Source organism: Mixophyes fleayi, chromosome 8 (assembly GCF_038048845.1).
Source record: "Mixophyes fleayi isolate aMixFle1 chromosome 8, aMixFle1.hap1, whole genome shotgun sequence".
Lineage (NCBI taxonomy): Eukaryota > Metazoa > Chordata > Amphibia > Anura > Limnodynastidae > Mixophyes > Mixophyes fleayi.
Window position 1 is genome coordinate 2,937,805 of NC_134409.1, and position 20,642 is coordinate 2,958,446.

General features: G+C 45.7%; 1 protein-coding gene across 1 annotated transcript in view; it reads right to left on the minus strand.

Moving 5' to 3' along the window:
* Nucleotides 1–9,836, minus strand: part of ZSWIM5 (zinc finger SWIM-type containing 5) — a 51,366-nt gene extending 41,530 nt beyond the window's left edge. Inside the window, exon 1 of the mRNA XM_075181621.1 lies at nucleotides 9,310–9,836. Coding sequence (XP_075037722.1) covers nucleotides 9,310–9,796 — 487 coding nt within the window. The 5' untranslated portion in view covers nucleotides 9,797–9,836. The remainder of the gene's footprint in view (nucleotides 1–9,309) is intronic.
* Nucleotides 9,837–20,642: the final 10,806 nt, after the last annotated feature.

Consider the following 20,642-nt stretch of genomic DNA (forward strand, 5'->3'; position numbering starts at 1 on the left):
ACAGGGAGAACAAACTCCACCTGTGCACTGGTCGGAATAGAACCAGCAATGCTGACTGTGGTGCCACTGATGCTTGCATTACAAAGGGCCTCCAGCTTAACTGGAGAAACAGATAACAAACTTGTGTTGACAGGTCCGCTGTAAAAGCAGAACGATGCCGTATAACATCCTGGATCTGGACACTGCGAGTATAAAGAAGAGTCGTCGGAGGGCAGCATTGCTGGTTCCGCACAGTCAGGGTAAGCCGTACATCTGCTACATGGCATTACTCCACCACAATCAGGATGTCTAATCATCCATGCAGATAAAAAGGACATCTTGCCAAACGGATGCTGCATGAAAGGGGTTAATCTCCTAATAGAAGCGGCTCACAAACTAATTAGTTCAAAAGGAATTACTAAACACATTAAATTAACAAAAATAATTGTTTGGGTGCATTTGGAGTCAGACTTTTAATGCCCTAATTGGGCGCTTAAACTCATTTTGTGCTGATGTCGATTCATGTGAAAAGAAACAAAAATCTGTACCCCGGCCCTCTACCAGCAACCAAAGCACTGACAGATACCAGTGTAGGAGTGCGGGATCTCTTACTGAACGCTTCAACCGTACAAGCTGTGGGACCAGGTCTGTTTCAGGAATGCCCCAGGGGAGCCTCTGTATATACCATTCATGTAACCTCTGCGTCACAATCTTCCACTTCTAATAGGAGGTGATACCAGTTTCATAACGTCTGACTCAGCTGAGACATTCCGCCATCGCACTGCTGGTTGTGATCAGACTATACAAAGATGACTAGTGCAATCTGCCAGGTCCTCCTACTACTGTGATATGATGCATTATTTGTCATTTCCAATTCTATTATACTACAAAATGAACTCAGGGGTGAGCTTTTTTTAACTAAAGTTTGCTGACTACGTAAACGTGTATATTCAGACACTAACGTATGCCGTGGGCCGCTACTGATGTCCGGGACAAGTTTGCAAATTCTGTGGCTACTTTGAAGATTTGCAGTTAAACGTGGGCTGGCCACATAGACCATGTTCAAAGCTTGTTCCACACACTGTAATGCTTTGTACACACACATATCTTAGTGACATGTCTGCCAGTGTGCTCTGTACAATATCTGCCCGGAGGAATCTGGCTTATTCTCTACAGTGACCTTCTACCACAGAACCTTATGCAGATTCCCCAGGGTCAAAACACTGCCAAATCTAAGTGGTACTTTCTGAGAAACCAGTCACAGCAAGCGGAATATTAATTCTTGTCTTTATTCTTTCATTCCACTCCTCAAAGTCACAAAGAAACAAATAGTAAGACTGCTGAATGTGTCTCATCTCTCTGCATAGTGTGACACTGTCATTAGGGGACTCAAATAAAGTAAATTATAAAATAACTAGTGTGTGCTGCAATACTAAATGAGAAACTGTTCATTCACTGCAATAAATAGAAATAAAAAGAATTTTAAATGTCGATCATCTGAGAAGCAGCCGGAACCATCAATTCACTAGGAGCAAGTAAACCCACTGAGGCGTGAGGCACGGTGACACGGTGAGAGGTTGGCCATTTTTAGGAAGCTGCATTGATTTAACACACATATAAATCTATGTTCCGGTTTGTAGAATTCTGCAGGGACAGTAACAAGCTGTCAGTTCTTCCTCTAATAACATACACGCCGGAGTTACTATTTACACAGAGGCTCTGAAATACCAGGGGTGGTCTAATAACAATCCCTGTGCAGCGCTGAGATTGGCTCAGATGTTACACATTACAATTAGATGCAATATCCAACAATGTGGAAACCAAGATATAAAATGTGTTTCTTATTTTAGACCACAAAGAAATATGAAAGAACCACTCCTAATCCTGAGCCATGTGCAGCAATTAAACTCCTACTTATGAGATAAAGGTGAATATTTTGGATACAAAGTAATAAGAAACTATGTTTATTCTGTTCTAGCAGATTCCTTCAACACAAAACTCTGTGTGTGAAACTCTAAACCTGGGAGAGCGAGAGAAGAAGAGCGAGAGGGGAGGAGCGAGAGAGAGAGAGGGGAGGAGCGAGAGAGAGAGAGGGGAGGAGCGAGAGAGAGAGGGAAGGAGCGAGCGAGAGAGGGGAGGAGCGAGCGAGAGTGGGGAGGAGCGAGCGAGAGAGGGGGGAGGGGAGGAGCAAGAGAGAGAGAGGGGAGGAGCGAGAGAGAGAGAGGGGAGGAGCGAGAGAGAGAGGGAAGGAGCGAGCGAGAGAGGGGAGGAGCGAGTGAGAGTGGGGAGGAGCGAGTGAGAGTGGGGAGGAGCGAGAGAGAGAGAGGGGGGAGGAGCAAGAGAGAGAGAGGGGGGGAGCGAGAGAGAGAGAGGGGGGGAGGGGAGGAGTGAGAGAGAGAGAGAGGGGAGGAGCGAGAGAGAGAGAGAGAAGGGAGGAGCGAGAGAGAGAGAGAGAGAGAGAGGGGAGGAGCGAGAGAGAGAGAGAGAGAGAGAGAGGGGAGGAGCGAGAGAGAGAGAGAGGGGAGGAGAGAGAGAGAGGGGAGGAGCGAGAGAGAGAGGGGAGGAGCGAGAGAGAGAGGGGAGGAGCGAGAGAGAGAGGGGAGGAGCGAGAGAGAGAGGGGAGGAGCGAGAGAGAGAGAGAGGGGAGGAGCGAGAGAGAGAGAGAGGGGAGGAGCGAGAGAGAGAGAGAGGGGAGGAGCGAGAGAGAGAGAGGGGGGAAGAATGGGAGGGGAGATAGAGAACGAGAGAGGAGGAGGAGTGAGAGGACAGAAAGAAGGGAGATAGAAAGCGAGAGAGAGATGAGGAGCGAGATCGGAGAGAGAGGGGAGATAGAGAGCAAGCAAGAGATAGGAGGGAGAAAGAGCGAGAGAGGAGGGAGACTGGAGAGAGGAGACAGAAAGAGAGAGAGAAGGTAAATGGAAAGGGAGGGGAAGAGAGAGAGAGAAAGGATATAGGGCGAAGGAGAGAAAGGAGGGAGAGAAGGGGGCTGGAAAGAGAGAGTGCAGAAAGAGAGAAAGGAAGGAGAAGAGAGACTGAGAAGTGCGGAGAGGAGAAAGAGAAAAGAAGAGAGAGAGATCAGCCCAAACTATGCAACTTACACAAAGTGTGGGGAACAGTTCATTAGCCTCCCTCTCTCACTCAGCTTGGGACAGCATAGGGGTTAAGTTATGAAAAGTATGCTCTACAAGCATGTTCTAGCAGCTTAAACAAACAACGTGTGTCCTCCTTTAGAGCAGAGGTGAGAAGCTACAGTCCCTAGGGGCTTGTCACAACCACATTTTAAAGGGATCCTTCCATCGAAGTGTGCGTGTTCATAAGTGCATATCTCATGAAAGGAAAATATATACTCATTTTAAAATATATTTACACATAAGCAATAGCATATTAGTTCCATTGGAAGAACAATAACAGATCACCTGTGCTGCTTTCTGTCCAGACCTCCATCTAGTACAAGGTGTGACATCGAGCACTCCCCTGCTAAATTAACATTCTGTTCACAAAACAAGTAACTCTTCCACATGTGGCAATTTCATCTGCCTATTTGGTCTTCATAGACCAGATTGACACAAGATTACCATGTTATTGCCAATTACCAATTTTTGATTGCTCAGTGGGAAAATTCTGGCAGCAGGGCCACCAAACAGCCACGGTGCTTAGTGGTTCGCACTTACGCCTCTGAGCGCTGGGTTTACAAATTTGATTCCCAACGAAGGCCTTTATCTGTGCGGAGTTTGTATGGTCTCCTTGTGTTTGAGTGGGTTTCCTCCCACATACTGGTAGGTTAGTTGTTTGCTATAGAATTGACTCTAGTCTTTGTATGCTAGGGAATTTAGACTGTAAGCTCTAACGGGGCAGGGACTGATGTGAGTGACAAATATTCTCTGTACAGCGCTGCAGAATTAGTGGCGCTATATAAATGATGATGATCTTTGGCAATAACATTTACTAATCACTGATATTATGTAAAACAAAAATAAAGCTGTAAACAAACATTGAGAGATGTGTTTTTTACGTAAAATCCCAAAAATATATTTGACAACAGAATGTTGGGTATATTATTACTCTCATTTTGAAATGGGTTCAGTTCAGTTTTGACAACTACCCAACACCCCACCCAGGGGGGGATCTCCAAGATGCCTGGGAGGAGAAAAGAGTATTTGTGTATTCTGTCCAGACAATTTCATTGGCCAACACTGGTATAGAGGGGTCACATTAATGTATATACAGGCACCCCTTATGCCTCACAAAACTCTGGCACTCCCCCAAATCAGTCTCATGTATCATTGTAAGCATGAGACTGATCAACTCAACTGTGTGAGAAAAAAATAACATTAAAAACGGTGCTCCGGAGCTGCGTTTCTAAGGTCACTAATGGAAGCTACGAGAAGAGCATGACTGTGACTCTCTGATGCACAGCCGCTGACATCTACTGCCGATTCCAGGTTAGGGGATGGCTCTGGAAAAATGCTACCGGCTGTGAGGCTGACAAGTGACAATACTCTGTGACAGTAATGAAGGCAGGGTACTAGTGCCCCAACTTACGGAGGCCGAGTACAAAAATTTTATACATCTGGGGACACTAAGACGCAGCAATAGGGGCATGTTTTGGCTACAGGGTGCTACATAAAATGGGAGACAAACAAGCCTGCAAAAAATAAAACGATCATGGTGTTGCGCAATTTGTGGGGGCAAGAGTGCGCTGTATTCCTGATACACTATTATGTTCAATTACCCATACAGGCTTCATTTACAGCTAGGAGTAAATACAGATGGCAAGTGCAATTTTGCACCTTGGCAACACCATGTTACGCTGCAGGGGAGGGGGGGGGGGGGGGGGACAAGTTTGTGCGGACAGATTTATAGTTGGGAAGAAGACGCATCCGAGTTCAACTCTAAATTACAGTGTAAAAATAAACCAGTATTTGTGAGATACATGCAAAAGCAGCCACTATTTTCCTTGCATGCAAACAAAAAAATGGTCTTTACACCATTTGGGTAGCATGGTGGCGTAGTGGTTAGCACATCTGCCTTACAGCACTGGGGTCATGAGTTTAATTCCCGACCATGGCCTTATCTGTGAGGAGTTTGTATGTTCTCCCCGTGTTTGCGTGGGTTTCCTCCGGGTGCTCCAGTTTCCTCCCACACTCCAAAAACATACTGGTAGGTTAATTGGCTGCTAACAAAATTGACCCTAGTCTGTGTCTGTCTGTCTATTTCTGTCTGTCTCTGTCAGTGTGTGTGTGTTAGGGAATTTAGACTGTAAGCCCCAATGGGGCAGGGACTGATGTGAGTGAGTTCTCTGTACAGCGCTGCGGAATTAGTGGCGCTTTATAAATAAATGATGATGATGATGATGATGGGTCACCTTGTTGTTTGTCTACGTACAAATTTGCATCCTTTAGCTGCATTTGCTCATAAAACTAAGAAATGTGCATAACGTCCTCTGTTAATAAAAATAACCCCTAAAGATGTTAAGAGGAGTCACTTTACCTATAGAACAAAATGTAGTGCGACTACTGGGTATCATAATTCAACCTGTTATTCCGTTATATCCAGTTAAATATGAAATTCAAAATCACAAGTCATATAGTTTGGTAAAAAAAAAACAAAAACAATTGAACAGGTTAAAAATAAAAATAAAACAATAATAATAATTCTAATAATAATAATAATAATAATAATATCCTAGCTTGAATGACACCTGTCTATGTAAATGTGGTGGGTTTCTGGCATATATTTCTCACCATGGAACCTGTTTTGTGTGCAATCTGCGTTCACTAGGGTTTAATCACAAGTTGTCTCACACAGGTGCAATCCAGTGTGTCATAAATGGAAACATCTTTGCAGAGGTACGTCCGGGTATGGTATGACCTAGAAATATCTAGTCATACTAAGCAGAAATTAGGAACTGCTCATACTGATCGCATGGGCTGCAACATTACAACTAGAAGAAATCGAGAATATCAGTGCCGCTGGTTTCTTGGAGCAATAGCCTTTGATGTACTATGACAACATACTACCAGAACACCAATTAGCAAAATCATGCAGGCGCTGATGCTTCCAAGGAGAAATTCAATAAGGAATTAAAAGACCTTCTGCCGATTCACTGTGTTTGACGAATGACCGCTCAGGCTGCTGGTTCTGACCAATCAAATCTGATCATTATTTATTTGAATAGATATGATCCATGTGTGACCCTCATGTGTCCAAAACAACCACATTGGTCGACCATATCAGCATGTGTGTGGCCAGCGTTTAAAAGTCAACCCCCCAGAAGGTGAACGGGTGGATGCTTTTACAATTTCAGACACCATTTACAGAAAAATAACTGGTGACACAAGCAGAGGGAAAACGCATGCCCTGCACACTACAAACGCTGATGGCCTCTTTCTGAGCGGCTTTGTTCTTTTTTTTCCCGAAATGCCTAATTAAATCCCTTTGAATTTAGTACTGGGAATTAAAAAAAAGCCTCTTTGAGGGATGAAAGAAACTGCATTTAAAAGTTTTCAGCAGCTGGAGGAAGGCTTCGGAGTCTTTCTATCCCACCTCCCCCCTTGGAAACTTGCATGCCAAATGTTGTATTTTAGGGGCTTTTGGGTTGTGGAAGAAGTTAACTTAATTCCATCACCCTGGAAAAAATATCCTGTTTTACAAAGAGTGCCTGCTTATAAACAAGCGATCCTTTCATGACTGCTGGGGTGTCCGGAATCACACGAGTGGAAACTTAGAGGGGGTGTCCTGCCCATGACAAGTGGAATATATTGTCTATCAGATATTAACACAAAGGTTCTCTGAAAGCAGGACCTCACTGTGCATCACAATGAAGAACACCTCACACATTGTACTACAAAGTACAAGAGCAGGAGTGAAATGTCCTAATGATTCAGATGGAATTGCACTGTAAATGCAACTTGTTTACTTCTATTATTAGTCAAATTAAGTGCTTAATTATCTTGTAGGCCCCCACATCAAGGTAAACCAAATGCAAACTTGATAGATATTGGTGATAATCTCAGATCCAAGAGTTGAGCCCAGCCCTGAAGACACCAAACATTGTCCTGTATCCTAATCTTACACTTTATACACCAAACTGCCATATAATGACTGGAGTCACTGGATGAATTATGCACCATTTCTGACCTTTTCCCTACTAGTACATTTAGGACAGGAGCTGACAAACGAAGCTACAGAAATGTTCACCGACGTTAGCTGATATATTATCATATTATACTACTGTACTCACTAACCTATCTGCATCGTTCAGCTTTTTGACCCATGATTTAAGATCAGATGCACAAATTTCATGGAGCAATCAGCTTGGTGGATGGATTTGCTGCATAACATAAAATAACCCAGAAATGCTGCATTGTGAAGAGATAAATAGTTTCTATCCATCAGTGAAAAACAATAACACCAGTTAAATTAGATTTTTGCACCCCCGCCCCCCAGGAAAAGGGCTAGATAGAAATACCTTGCCCTCTGACACTGCAGGAAGGGCAGGCACTGCTTTCAGGCTGACAGCCTTCTGATTGTCTGGCCTAAGGATTTCACCCTACAAAGCCTGTTATACTCAATCCACTGCTGATAAGAGGATGGGTGGGTGTATAATCTGCCCCCCCCCCCCCCCCCCCCCTCTCTCTTGTCTGGGGAATGTCACTTATTAGTAAAGCTTCCTTGGAAACAAAAATAATTACAAAATGCTCAGAGGCTTACTATCTACTTACTCTGTAGTTAAGGAACGATTTTTAGTTTCCAGCAGATTAACCAGCAGTACATGTTCAAACTCTATACTCACATAAATATCAAATACTGCACACAATGGAAAATAAATGCCAGAACTGGGGGCTACTGAGTCACGACTAATGAATATGCTGTGATCCATAGTAGACCTTTCTGGGATAGAAGAGATTTCTACAACCTCACACACAATACACTGAAAGGAACAAGACAGCAATAATGGTTCACTGATGCTGTCATCTATGGATCAGCAACAGAACCCATTAGTGTAAAGTAATTGTTCTGATCCTTTTCTAACAAACAGGGACATTATAGTAAAGGTCTTACTGAGGAATGTGGAAAACTATATCTGCAAAGGTCAGAGTATCTTGAAGTAATGACATTATCAAAATAAACACAAAACTGCAAAATATAGAAAATAATATAGAAAACGCAATGTCACAGCTCATATAAGGAGCTTACACAGGAGGTTTGATGACAGTGGTCTCATAGGAAACATGCTGTGTTTATGATAGTAAGCGATAACAGAGACCCAGTCACCAGCCTAAGTTCCATAACTCATTCATGGAAATGACTTGTAAACTGGTAACACTAGAATCCATTCTTCAACCCTTGTCTCATAACTTATCCATGGTCTAAATGTTTAATCGCTCCCTTATGTCATTTGTCTGAGTATTATCACTGCACCATCATCCTAAATTGGTCCATCACTCAGTATCTAAATCTGCTGCTCTACTCATACATGTTCCTGATCTGGTCCCGTCCTCACTCATTCAAAGTCTTAATCTGGTCCAGTCATCACTCAGTCCAGAGTGCCGACCTGGTCCCATCACTCGACCATGGCCCTGATGTGGTCCCATCACTCGACCATGGCCCTGATGTGGTCCCATCACTCGACCATGGCCCTGATGTGGTCCCATCACTCGACCAAGGCCCTGATGTGGTCCCATCACTCGACCAAGGCCCTGATGTGGTCCCATCACTCGACCATGGTCCTGATGTGGTCCCATCACTCAATAATGGTCCTGATGTGGTCCCATCACTCGATAATGGTCCTGATGTGGTCCCATCACTCGACCATGGTCCTGATGTATTCCCATCATTCATCCATGGTCCTGATGTATTCCCATCATTCATCCATGGTCCTGGTCCGATCCCATTAGGACTGGGAGCACTCACCCCATCACTCATCCCATGTTTGTCCCCATCACTTACCCCATGTCCGTTCCCACTCAGTTCCTGTCTCCATCACTCATCCATGGTCCCATCACCACTCACCCCTGGACCGGTGCCATCACTCACCCCTGCTCCTGTCCCACTCGGTCCCTGTCTCCATCACTCACCCCTGGACCGGTGCCATCACTCACCCCTGGACCGGTCCCACTCGGTCCCTGTCTCCATCACTCACCCCTGGACCGGTGCCATCACTCACCCCTGGACCGGTCCCACTTGGTCTGCCTCCATCACTCACCCCTGGACCGGTGCCATCACTCACCCCTGGACCGGTCCCACTTGGTCCCTGTCTCCATCACTCGGACCCCGCTGGCCCCCAGCAGAGGGGCCCCCACCCCGCACAGTCCCAGGGTCACTCACCGACTTGCAGGACGTTCTCCACACAGCCGCTCTCCAGGAGCCGTATGCCCCGGCGGAAGGGCAGCCCCTCTCCTCCTCCTGTCCCCGGGGCCCCTGGCCCACCGATGCCGGGGAGGGCAGTACTCTGACCGGGCCCCAGCGCTCCCCCTATGGAGACCCCGGCAGGGGCCCCGGGCTCCTCGTTGCGGTACTGGAAGGACGAGTACATGCAGATCTCCCGCTCGTTGCGAGGGAAGGACCAGTAGACGATGCGGCGCTGGACGGGCTCCGGGATCCGCTCGAACCGTTCTTCCACCCGCTCAAAGGCCCATTTCTCCGCCACCGCTTTGGCGGCGCAGTCCAGCAGGGACTCAGGCTGGTGCTGGGAGCGGGCGCAGGGTCCTCGCTGCTGGGGACATTGCTGTGAGGGAGGAGGGGGCCGGGAACACAGCCGCTTGGCCGGAGGGAGCGGGAGCGGCGGCGGCGGAGATCTCTCACCCTCCGCCATGTCCGCTCTGCGCTCTCTGACTGACTGACTGGGCTGCGGGACCGCGCCGCGCGTCCGCGCCGCTGCCCGCACTACTGCCGCTGATTGGCCGGTGCCCGAGTGCGCGCAAGGGAGAAGGACTCTGATTGGCCGCAACACGGGTGCGCGCAAGAGAGTAGGCCGCTGATTGGACGGTGACAAGAAAGGCCAGGAAGCGAGGAGGAATGTGAGACTCAGCAGCTGTCAAACCCCACAGATCAGTGTACAGTATAGAGATGTACAGCTCAGAGTATACTATGGGTATATACAGATCAGTGTACAGTATAGAGATGTACAGCTCAGAGTATACTATGGGTATATACAGATCAGTGTACAGTATAGAGATGTACAGCTCAGAGTATACTATGGGTATATACAGATCAGTGTACAGTATAGAGATGTACAGCTCAGAGTATACTATGGGTATATACAGATCAGTGTACAGTATAGAGATGTACAGCTCAGAGTATACTATGGGTATATACAGATCAGTGTACAGTACAGAGATGTACAGCTCAGAGTATACTATGGGTATATACAGATCAGTGTACAGTATAGAGATGTACAGCTCAGAGTATACTATGGGTATATACAGATCAGTGTACAGTATAGAGATGTACAGCTCAGAGTATACTATGGGTATATACAGATCAGTGTACAGTACAGAGATGTACAGCTCAGAGTATACTATGGGTATATACAGATCAGTGTACAGTATAGAGATGTACAGCTCAGAGTATACTATGGGTATATACAGATCAGTGTACAGTATAGAGATGTACAGCTCAGAGTATACTATGGGTATATACAGATCAGTGTACACTATGTGTATATACAGATCAGTGTACAGTATAGAGATGTACAGCTCAGAGTATACTATGGGTATATACAGATCAGTGTACAGTATAGAGATGTACAGCTCAGAGTATACTATGGGTATATACAGATCAGTGTACAGTATAGAGATGTACAGCTCAGAGTATACTATGTGTATATACAGACAGGCCCGGCGCTCCCATTAGGCAAGGTTAGGCACTTGCCTAGGGCGCCGGGCTCTGGAGGGCGCCACAGTATTCTAAAATACTTTAAAACTGTGCGGCGACCGCTGACCATACCTGTCATGGCCGCCACACAGCATTCAGATGGACGGGGAGGGGGGGAAGAGGCTATTTTGTCACCACCGCCGCCTCTCTGCTCCATCTCCTCCCCTCCACCTACTAGTGTCAGTGAGTGGAGGGGAGGAGACGGAGCAGAGAGGCGGCGGTGGTGAGACAAGGTAAGGAGAGGAGGGAGGAGTGAGGAGGGCGGCGATTTTTGCGGGGGGGGGGGCGGCGATTTTTGCGGGGGGGGGGGGCGCTTTTTTAAAAATGCCTAGGGAGCCGTGGACCCTAGCACCGGCCCTGTATACAGATCAGTGTACACTATGGGTATATACAGATCAGTGTACACTATGGGTATATACAGATCAGTGTACAGTATAGAGATGTACAGCTCAGAGTATACTATGGGTATTTACAGATCAGTGTACACTATGGGTATATACAGATCAGTGTACAGTATAGAGATGTACAGCTCAGTGTACACTATGGGTATATACAGATCAGTGTACAGTATAGAGATGTACAGCTCAGAGTATACTATGGGTATATACAGATCAGTGTACACTATGGGTACATACAGCTCAGTGTACACTATGGGTATATACAGATCAGTGTAGACTATGGGTATATACAGATCAGTGTACAGTATGGGTATATACAGATCAGTGTACACTATGGGTATATACAGATCAGTGTAGACTATGGGTATATACAGATCAGTGTACAGTATAGAGATGTACAGCTCAGTGTACACTATGGGTATATACAGATCAGTGTACAGTATGGAGATGTACAGCTAAGTGTACACTATGGGTATATACTGATCAGTGTACAGTATGGAGATGTACAGCTCAGTGTACACTATGGGTATATACAGATCAGTGTACAGTATAGAGATGTACAGCTCAGTGTACACTATAGGTATATACAGATCAGTGTACAGTATGGAGATGTACAGCTCAGTGTACACTATGGGTATATAGTGATCAGTGTACAGTATGGAGATGTACAGCTCAGTGTACACTATGGGTATATACTGATCAGTGTACAGTATGGAGATGTACAGCTAAGTGTACACTATGGGTATATACTGATCATTGTACAGTATGGGTATATACTGATCTGTGTACACTATGGGTATATACAGATCAGTGTACAGTATGGAGATGTACAGCTCAGTGTACACTATTGGTATATACTGATCTGTGTACACTATGGGTATATACTGCTCAGTGTAGACTATGGGTATATACAGATCAGTGTACAGTATGGGTATATACAGATCAGTGTACAGTATGGAGATGTGCAGCTCAGTGTACACTATGGGTATATACAAATCGGTGTACAGTATGGAGATGTACAGCTCAGTGTACACTATTGGTATATACTGATCTGTGTACACTATGGGTATATACTGCTCAGTGTACACTATGGGTATATACAGATCAGTGTACAGTATGGGTATATACAGATCAGTGTACAGTATGGAGATGTACAGCTCAGTGTACACTATGGGTATATACTGATCTTTGTACAGTATGGGTATATACTGATCTGTGTACACTATGGGTATATACTGATCTGTGTACACTATGGGTATATACAGTTCAGTGTATAGTATGGAGATGTACAGCTCAGTGTACACTATGGGTATATACAGATCAGTGTACAGTATGGATATGTACAGATCAGTGTACAGTATGGAGATGTACAGCTCAGTATACACTATTGGTATATACTGATCTGTGTACACTATGGGTATATACTGCTCAGTGTAGACTATGGGTATATACAGATCAGTGTACAGTATGGGTATATACAGATCAGTGTACAGTATGGAGATGTACAGCTCAGTGTACACTATTGGTATATACTGATCTGTGTACACTATGGGTATATACTGCTCAGTGTAGACTATGGGTATATACAGATCAGTGTACAGTATGGGTATATACAAATCGGTGTACAGTATGGAGATGTACAGCTCAGTGTACACTATTGGTATATACTGATCTGTGTACACTATGGGTATATACTGCTCAGTGTACACTATGGGTATATACATATCAGTGTACAGTATGGGTATATACAGATCAGTGTACAGTATGGAGATGTACAGCTCAGTGTACACTATTGGTATATACTGCTCAGTGTACACTATGGGTATATACAAATCGGTGTACAGTATGGAGATGTACATCTCAGTGTACACTATTGGTATATACTGATCTGTGTACACTATGGGTATATACTGCTCAGTGTACACTATGGGTATATACATATCAGTGTACAGTATGGGTATATACAGATCAGTGTACAGTATGGAGATGTACAGCTCAGTGTACACTATTGGTATATACTGCTCAGTGTACACTATGGGTATATACAAATCGGTCTACAGCATGGAGATGTACAGCTCAGTGTACACTATTGGTATATACTGATCTGTGTACACTATGGGTATATACAGATCAGTGTACAGTATGGAGATGTACAGCTCAGTGAACACTATTGGTATATACTGATCTGTGTACACTATGGGTATATACTGCTCAGTGTACACTATTGGTATATACTGATCAGTGTACGCTATGGGTATATACAAATCAGTGTACACTATGGGTATATACAAATCAGTGTATAGTATGGAGATGTACAGCTCAGTGCACACTATAGGTATATACAAATCAGTGTACAGTATGGAGATGTACAGCTCAGTGTACACTATGGGTATATACTGATCAGTGTACGCTATGGGTATATACAGATCAGTGTACAGTATGGAGATGTACAGCTCAATGTACACTATGGGTATATACTGGTCAGTGTACGCTATGGGTATATACAGATCAGTGTACAGTATGGAGATGTACAGCTCAGTGCACACTATAGGTGTATAGGGATCAGTGTACGCTATGGGTATATACAGATCAGTGTACAGTATGGAGATGTACAGCTCAGTGTACACTATTGGTATGTACTGATCTGTGTACACGATGGGTACATACAGCTCAGAGTACACTATGGGTGTACATAGATCAGTTATGTGATAACTCTATGCAGAGAGAGGCTCCCGGCAGCTGTGATGTAATAACGCTGTATACAGAGGCCCTTGGCACCCGGGCCCCTCTCTCTCTCTGCACACAGCAGTCACATCTGAGAACAGGTGCTGTCAGGGCTGTAATGTCTGCAGCTTCTAACTGCACCAGCAGCTTCTAACTGCACCGGCTGTGCCTGATCCTGGATATGAGCTGCCCCCTGCCACCCCCTTAATCTGTGTCTGCTTGTAACTCACCAAGAACTGACACTGTCACTGTCATGGATGCATCTTGGCCACAGTATTTATTGATTACATGAATGGAGGAAACAGATAGAAACACATATATCAACAAGTATATATCTGTGTAACCATAACGCTAATTTCCATAACCCATTTTATCTAATTCTTTCCTGACTTAAGTATTTCCCTCACATCACTAACTTCCCCAAGTGTGTGCAAGTCCTGGAGGTCTGTCTGTCATGAACAGTGGCCTGTCCGTTCTCACTCCGGACATCCCGCACCTCACCTGTTAGGGCGAGTCACTTCTTATGGCTAGACCACCAATGCATCTCTCAGCATCTCCAATGGACCCAGCCTGGGTTGCCTAGCAACATCTTCTAGCGTCCTACGCAGGTGCAGATCCCCCAAATTCTACGTGGAAACCGTTGATATCAAACAGTTGTGGTTCTATAAAAGGGACTGATCGTCATTACAGCAATTGTCAGGTGATTGTGTGAACTTTATCCAGCTCCTTGAACCCTGTGCTTGGATACTGGCCACTACCCTCTGTGTACTGACCTGGCTTTGACCACTGGACCAGAGCCATAACTAGGGCTGTGTGACGCGCGGACCGCCCAGGGCGCAACGCTGAAGGGGAGTGCAATTTAGGGATATTTTAGGTTAATTTGGTTAAAATTGAGGGTTAGGGGGGCGGCATTTGTCTTTTTCGCCCCAGGCGCTAGAATTCTAAGTTACGGCTCTGCACTGGACTTGTCACTGCTTAATCCTTGGAGCCCTGCTTGTACCATATTGCTGCTCTGTGTACTGCCCCGGCTTCACTTGTGGATTACGTTGCTCTATAATCCTTGAAACTTTGTTACAATTCTTTGTCTTCCGGTGCATTATACTCGGCTTGATCAAGGACCACGTTTTTGTACCTCCTTAAAACAACACCCACAGCAGTATCACCTTGGTACAACGCCTGGTCCGACATCTGGTCTTCCTGCCGTGGTGTCTGGTGAAGGTCAAGCTCCATCCTGCTACCAGCCACTGGGATCCAGTAACTAAGTTACTGTGACACTGTCTTTACCAACCACTGCCAACTGCTGCCACCTGATAGACAGGACGGGGCGCTGCTTTAAATTAATGAAATGTGTACAAGTCAATAAAATCATTTGAAAAAGTGCAGCCCATCCATGGGTGTTCTGGGTGGGTCATGGGTGGGGTTTTGGTGAATCAAGGGCGGGACTTATTTTGCCCCAATTTAGCAAGTATAAATGTTGGCACGTATGGAGTAGTACATGTTAAAACAGGGAATTAACTTAGAATTCTAGCGCCCGGGACGAGAAAGACAAATGCCGCCCCCCCTAGCCCTCAATTTTAACCAAATTAACCTAAAATATTCCTAAATTGCGCCCCCCTTCAGGATTGCGCCCTGGGCGGCCGACCCTGTCGCACAGCTCTAGTTACGGCGCTGTCCTAAAACAATGATGTAATTGAATTTATACTGATGTCACCAATCTGTACAGAAAAGACGGGGATGTGGTCTGTGTCTGCTGTCCGTGTCCTCTCTCTATGTTCCTCCTTGTGTGGATTCCAGTACCACGTGCTCCGTTACATATGAAGAACACGCGTCTCACAGCTTGGTGCAATGTCTGGGCACATTATGTAGTGGAAAATTGTTTTCTTCTGTGTCTGTGAAGTTTAGGCTGCTCCCTAACAGATCTCCAACAAGTGTTGTACAGTCATGTTCAGAAATGGTTCCGGTGACATCTAAGACGTCTAAGACGTTTGTCTGAACTATGGTTACAGTCAGCCATGCTGGGAATCTATATCATACATGCCAACTCTCCCGGAATGTCTGGGAGACTCCCGAATTCCGGGTAGGTCTCCCGGGAATCCCGGGAGAGCTGGCCATTCTCCCGCATCTGCCGGAATGGAGGGGTGAATGGGCGGAAGGGGGGCGATTTGCACCATTTTGGCCCTAACCGCAGAGACATAATGCCTGCTGTGGGTCTTTTTACCACTGTAAAAAGACCCCAGACAGGCATACATCACTGGGGGCGGGGGCAAAATGGCGCAAATCGAGAAGCCCCACCCCCTTCCAACCTCCCTTCACACCCCTCTTCAGAGAGACGGTCAAAAGTAGGTAAGTATGATCTATAGCGAACGTAGAATCCAGCGCTTCCCCCTTGAAATGTTTCTAAACTAATGTTACCAGATCGGCCATGTGAAACCAGACACATATCATTATCATCATCAACATTTATTTATATACCGCCAGCAAATTCCGTAGCGCTTAATGAGACACATGTCTGCTTTCATTACTATACAAAACTACCACATCGACTGCTTCACAACCTTGCAGCATCTTAAAAATCAATGAAAATAATAATAATAATAATAATAATAATAATAATGATTTTAATAAGTATTGGTGAGTCTTTCAAAGTTAAATTTCCACCTCAGCTGTGAGCTCTGCCCCATTAGCTGACACTTTCCTGTGGGTAAAATATAACAGGAGGCCAGTCACTAATTACTCATAATGACGATAGACCTGGAGGCATCAGTTGATTCATAATATTGAGTTAGATCAAGAACCAAATTATCCAATAGGCTGACAAGGCTGCATCCTAGGGCGTAAGGCTTTTGGAGGGGCACTAAAAAATGTATGGGGCTGCAGAATTGTGACAGAGAGAGGTATAAACTGAACTTCATTTAAATATAAGAGAATTGTTCTCCAAAGTTAAAATGAAACCTGACAGAAATAGGTAGTAAGGTTTTAATCTTGATGTATTCCCATGGTAGAGGCTGAAGTCATGTCTTGACTTATATGGGTAATGGCTTATATTTCTTTATATCATGAACTGAGTTTACAGTCCATGCAGAGCGCTTATATTTCTTGCTGAACTGCTGAGCACACGGGTCCGGGGTAGAGTCAGTGCCAGCGCTGAAAAGAAAGACGGGAAAACAGGATAAACTGGAAGAGAGACTGTGTCAGCCTGGAGGACCCACTTCCTGCTCAACTAAATAGTCCATTGTCTGAAGAGATCACATCCAAATATCCGAAGTGTACAGAGGACTGATACATAACAATGGTCCTGATGATTGCACCTCTCAGGCTACAGCCATACCACGTTACTATAACAACCAGCTGTCCGTCAAGTGTCACTTACATTCATTTACCTGTCTGCAGGTGGATTTATTGTTCCTAGATGTTGGCAGCTTTGCCACAGGCTAAGGCGGGCACCCGAGCCGCCGTCTTGCATTCCGATGCCGCCTGAGCCGCTCTACAGAATATGTCACTTTATAAACAAAGGCAGAATGACTGTCTTTTATTGCAACTGTCACCACGAATTAAGTCATTTGTTTAAAAAATTACTGACTTGTCTGGTCATTTCATCTGTTTGCTTCATCTCTTTTTGCCTCTGGCATTATATGGAAATGAGACGGAGAAGCCAGATTCTGTAGATAGGCGACCTTTGGCCAGTCAGTTTGTGCCCCATTAAACCAGGCACCAGAATCAGAATGTAAGAATTGCTGGGCAAGGAAACTACTTATTATTATGATCTATTTCTTATAGTTTATTTAGCCCCAATCATACTGTACAGCCCTGCATAAATTTGTATACAGCATTTAAAAACACATATGTCATCATCATCATTTATTTATATAGCGCCACTATTTCCGCAGCGCTGTACAGAGAACGTTCTCACATCAGTCTCTGCCCCAATTAAGCTTGTAGTCTAAATTCCTTAACACACACACATAGACAAGGGTCAATTTGATAGTAGCCAATGAACCTTCTAGTATGCTTTGGAGTGTGGGAGGAAACTGGAGCCCATAGAACATACAAACTCCACACAGATAAGGCCATGGTCAGGAATTGAACTCATGACCCCAGTTCTGTGAGGCAGAAGTACTAACCACTGAGCCACCGTGCTGTCCAATCATTTGATTCTATTCTCGAACTTTGATAAGAAAAATGTCACGTTCCGTTGAAAACCAAATACACATTTTTTGGGGTGATTTAGAGTTGGGCAGAAGTGCATTTACCGTCATAAGTTTGTAAACTTTAGCGCGCTGCACGTGCATCCAATTTACACCGTTATGTTCAGTTACATGTTTCTACCACTAGGGCTGCCAAGAGAAATTCAGGGCCCCGATACAACAACTTAATGGGGGCCCCTTTATAGTTGAGCATGTAAAAAAAATACAGCTCTAAGGGGGGCCCCATGAAGGGGCCTGTGGTAGCGCAAAAGTTGATGTGGGTCTGGTAATACTATTTGGGGCGTGGCTATGCATCATTGGGGCGTGGCTAGCAGGTGAAAAGTGCTAGGCCACCGTCCTACACAAAAAAAAACCCCTGCATTGTTGTGTAAACCCCTGACACAAGGGTGCAGTGCCCTCTTGCTGGAGCGTGACATATGTCCCAGCACTCCTGACTTTCAGGACATCTAGCACCATAGTGTAGTATAGAAAGAATGCAGTGTGTACAGAAAGAGTTCACAGTCTTGACCTGTCCCTTAGATTGGGCAGAACAGTCACCAGAAATCGGGATTGTCTCACTAGAATCATTTGACAGACTGTCCTACCTGTTCTTCTCACTTTCACCACCTGTGGCTGCTGCTTTCTTTAGTTGCGGCTTGTCTGGATCCTGGAATGTTGGGGGCCCTATTTAGAAAACAAAATGGGTACATTTAGAAAATTACAACCAGCCCTGTTGTTAAATCAATAGCACCCACAAGTAATAATTAGGCCTTCGTCCAGCCCCATTAAAATAATAGTATTCCCATTTAATAAATAAACCTATTTCCCTCCCTGCAAACAGCCCCAGCAATACCTATTTCCAGCAGCCATCACTGACATTAAATAATTCATACTCACATTTAATAAAGAGACCTCATTCTCCGCAAACTCACCCCCACATTCAATAGCCCACCCTTCTTTATCACTCTGTGCCTCTCTCTCCCCCCCTTCTTTATCACTCTGTGCCTCTCTCTCCCCCCCTTCTTTATCACTCTGTGCCTCTCTCCCCCCCCCCTTCTTTATCACCCTGTGCCTCTCTCCCCCTTCTTTATCACTCTGTGCCTCTCTCCCCCCCCCTTATTTATCACTCTGTGCCTCTCTCCCCCCTTCTTTATCACCCTGTCCCTCCCCCCCCCTTCTTTATCACCCTGTGCCTCTCTCCCCCTTCTTTATCACTCTGTGCCTCTCTCCCCCTTCTTTATCACTCTGTGCCTCTCTCCCCCCTCTCTTTATCACTCTGTGCCTCTCTCTCCCCTTCTTTATCACTCTGTGCCTCTCTCTCCCCCCCCCTTCTTTATCACTCTGTGCCTCTCTCTTCCCCCCTTCTTTATCACTCTATGCCTCTCTCTCCCACTTCTTTATCACCCTGTGCCTCTCTCTCCCCCCCTTCTTTATCACTCTGTGCCTCTCTCTCCCCCCATTCTTTATCACTCTGTGCCTCTCTCTCCCCCCCTTCTTTATCACTCTGTGCCTCTCTCCCCCCCTTCTTTATCACCCTGTGCCTCTCTCCCCCTTCTTTATCACTCTGTGCCTCTCTCTCCCCCCCCTTATTTATCACTCTGTGCCTCTCTCCCCCCTTCTTTATCACCCTGTGCCTCTCTCCCCCCCTTCTTTATCACCCTGTGCCTCTCCCCCCCTTCTTTATCACTCTGTGCCTCTCTCCCCCCTTCTTTATCACTCTGTGCCTCTCTCCCCCCTCTTTATCACTCTGTGCCTCTCTCTCCCCTTCTTTATCACTCTGTGCCTCTCTCTCCCCCCCTTCTTTATCACTATGTGCCTCTCTCTCCCCCCCTTCTTTATCACTCTATGCCTCTCTCTCCCCCTTCTTTATCACCCTGTGCCTCTCTCTCCCCCCCTTCTTTATCACTCTGTGCCTCTCTCCCCCCCCTTCTTTATCACTCTGTGCCTCTCTCTCCCCCCTTCTTTATCACTCTGTGCCTCTCTCCCCCCCTTCTTTATCACTCTGTGCCTCTCTCTCCCCCCCTTCTTTATCACTCTGTGCCTCTCTCTCCCCTTCTTTATCACTCTGTGCCTCTCTCTCCCCCCTTCTTTATCACCCTGTGCCTCTCTCTCCCCCCCTTCTTTATCACCCTGTGCCTCTCTCCCCCTTCTTTATCACTCTGTGCCTCTCTCCCCCCCTTCTCTATCACTCTGTGCCTCTCTCCCCCCTTCTTTATCACTCTGTGCCTCTCTCTCCCCCCCTTCTTTATCACCCTGTGCCTCTCTCTCCCCCCTTCTTTATCACCCTGTGCCTCTCTCCCCCTTCTTTATCACCATGTGCCTCTCTCCCCTTCTCTATCACTCTGTGCCTCTCCCCCCCTTTCTTTATAACTCTGTGCCTCTCTCCCCCCCTTCTTTATCACTCTGTTTCTCTCTCTCTCCCCCTTCTTTATCACTCTGTGCCTCTCCCCCCCTTTCTTTATCACTCTGTGCCTCTCCC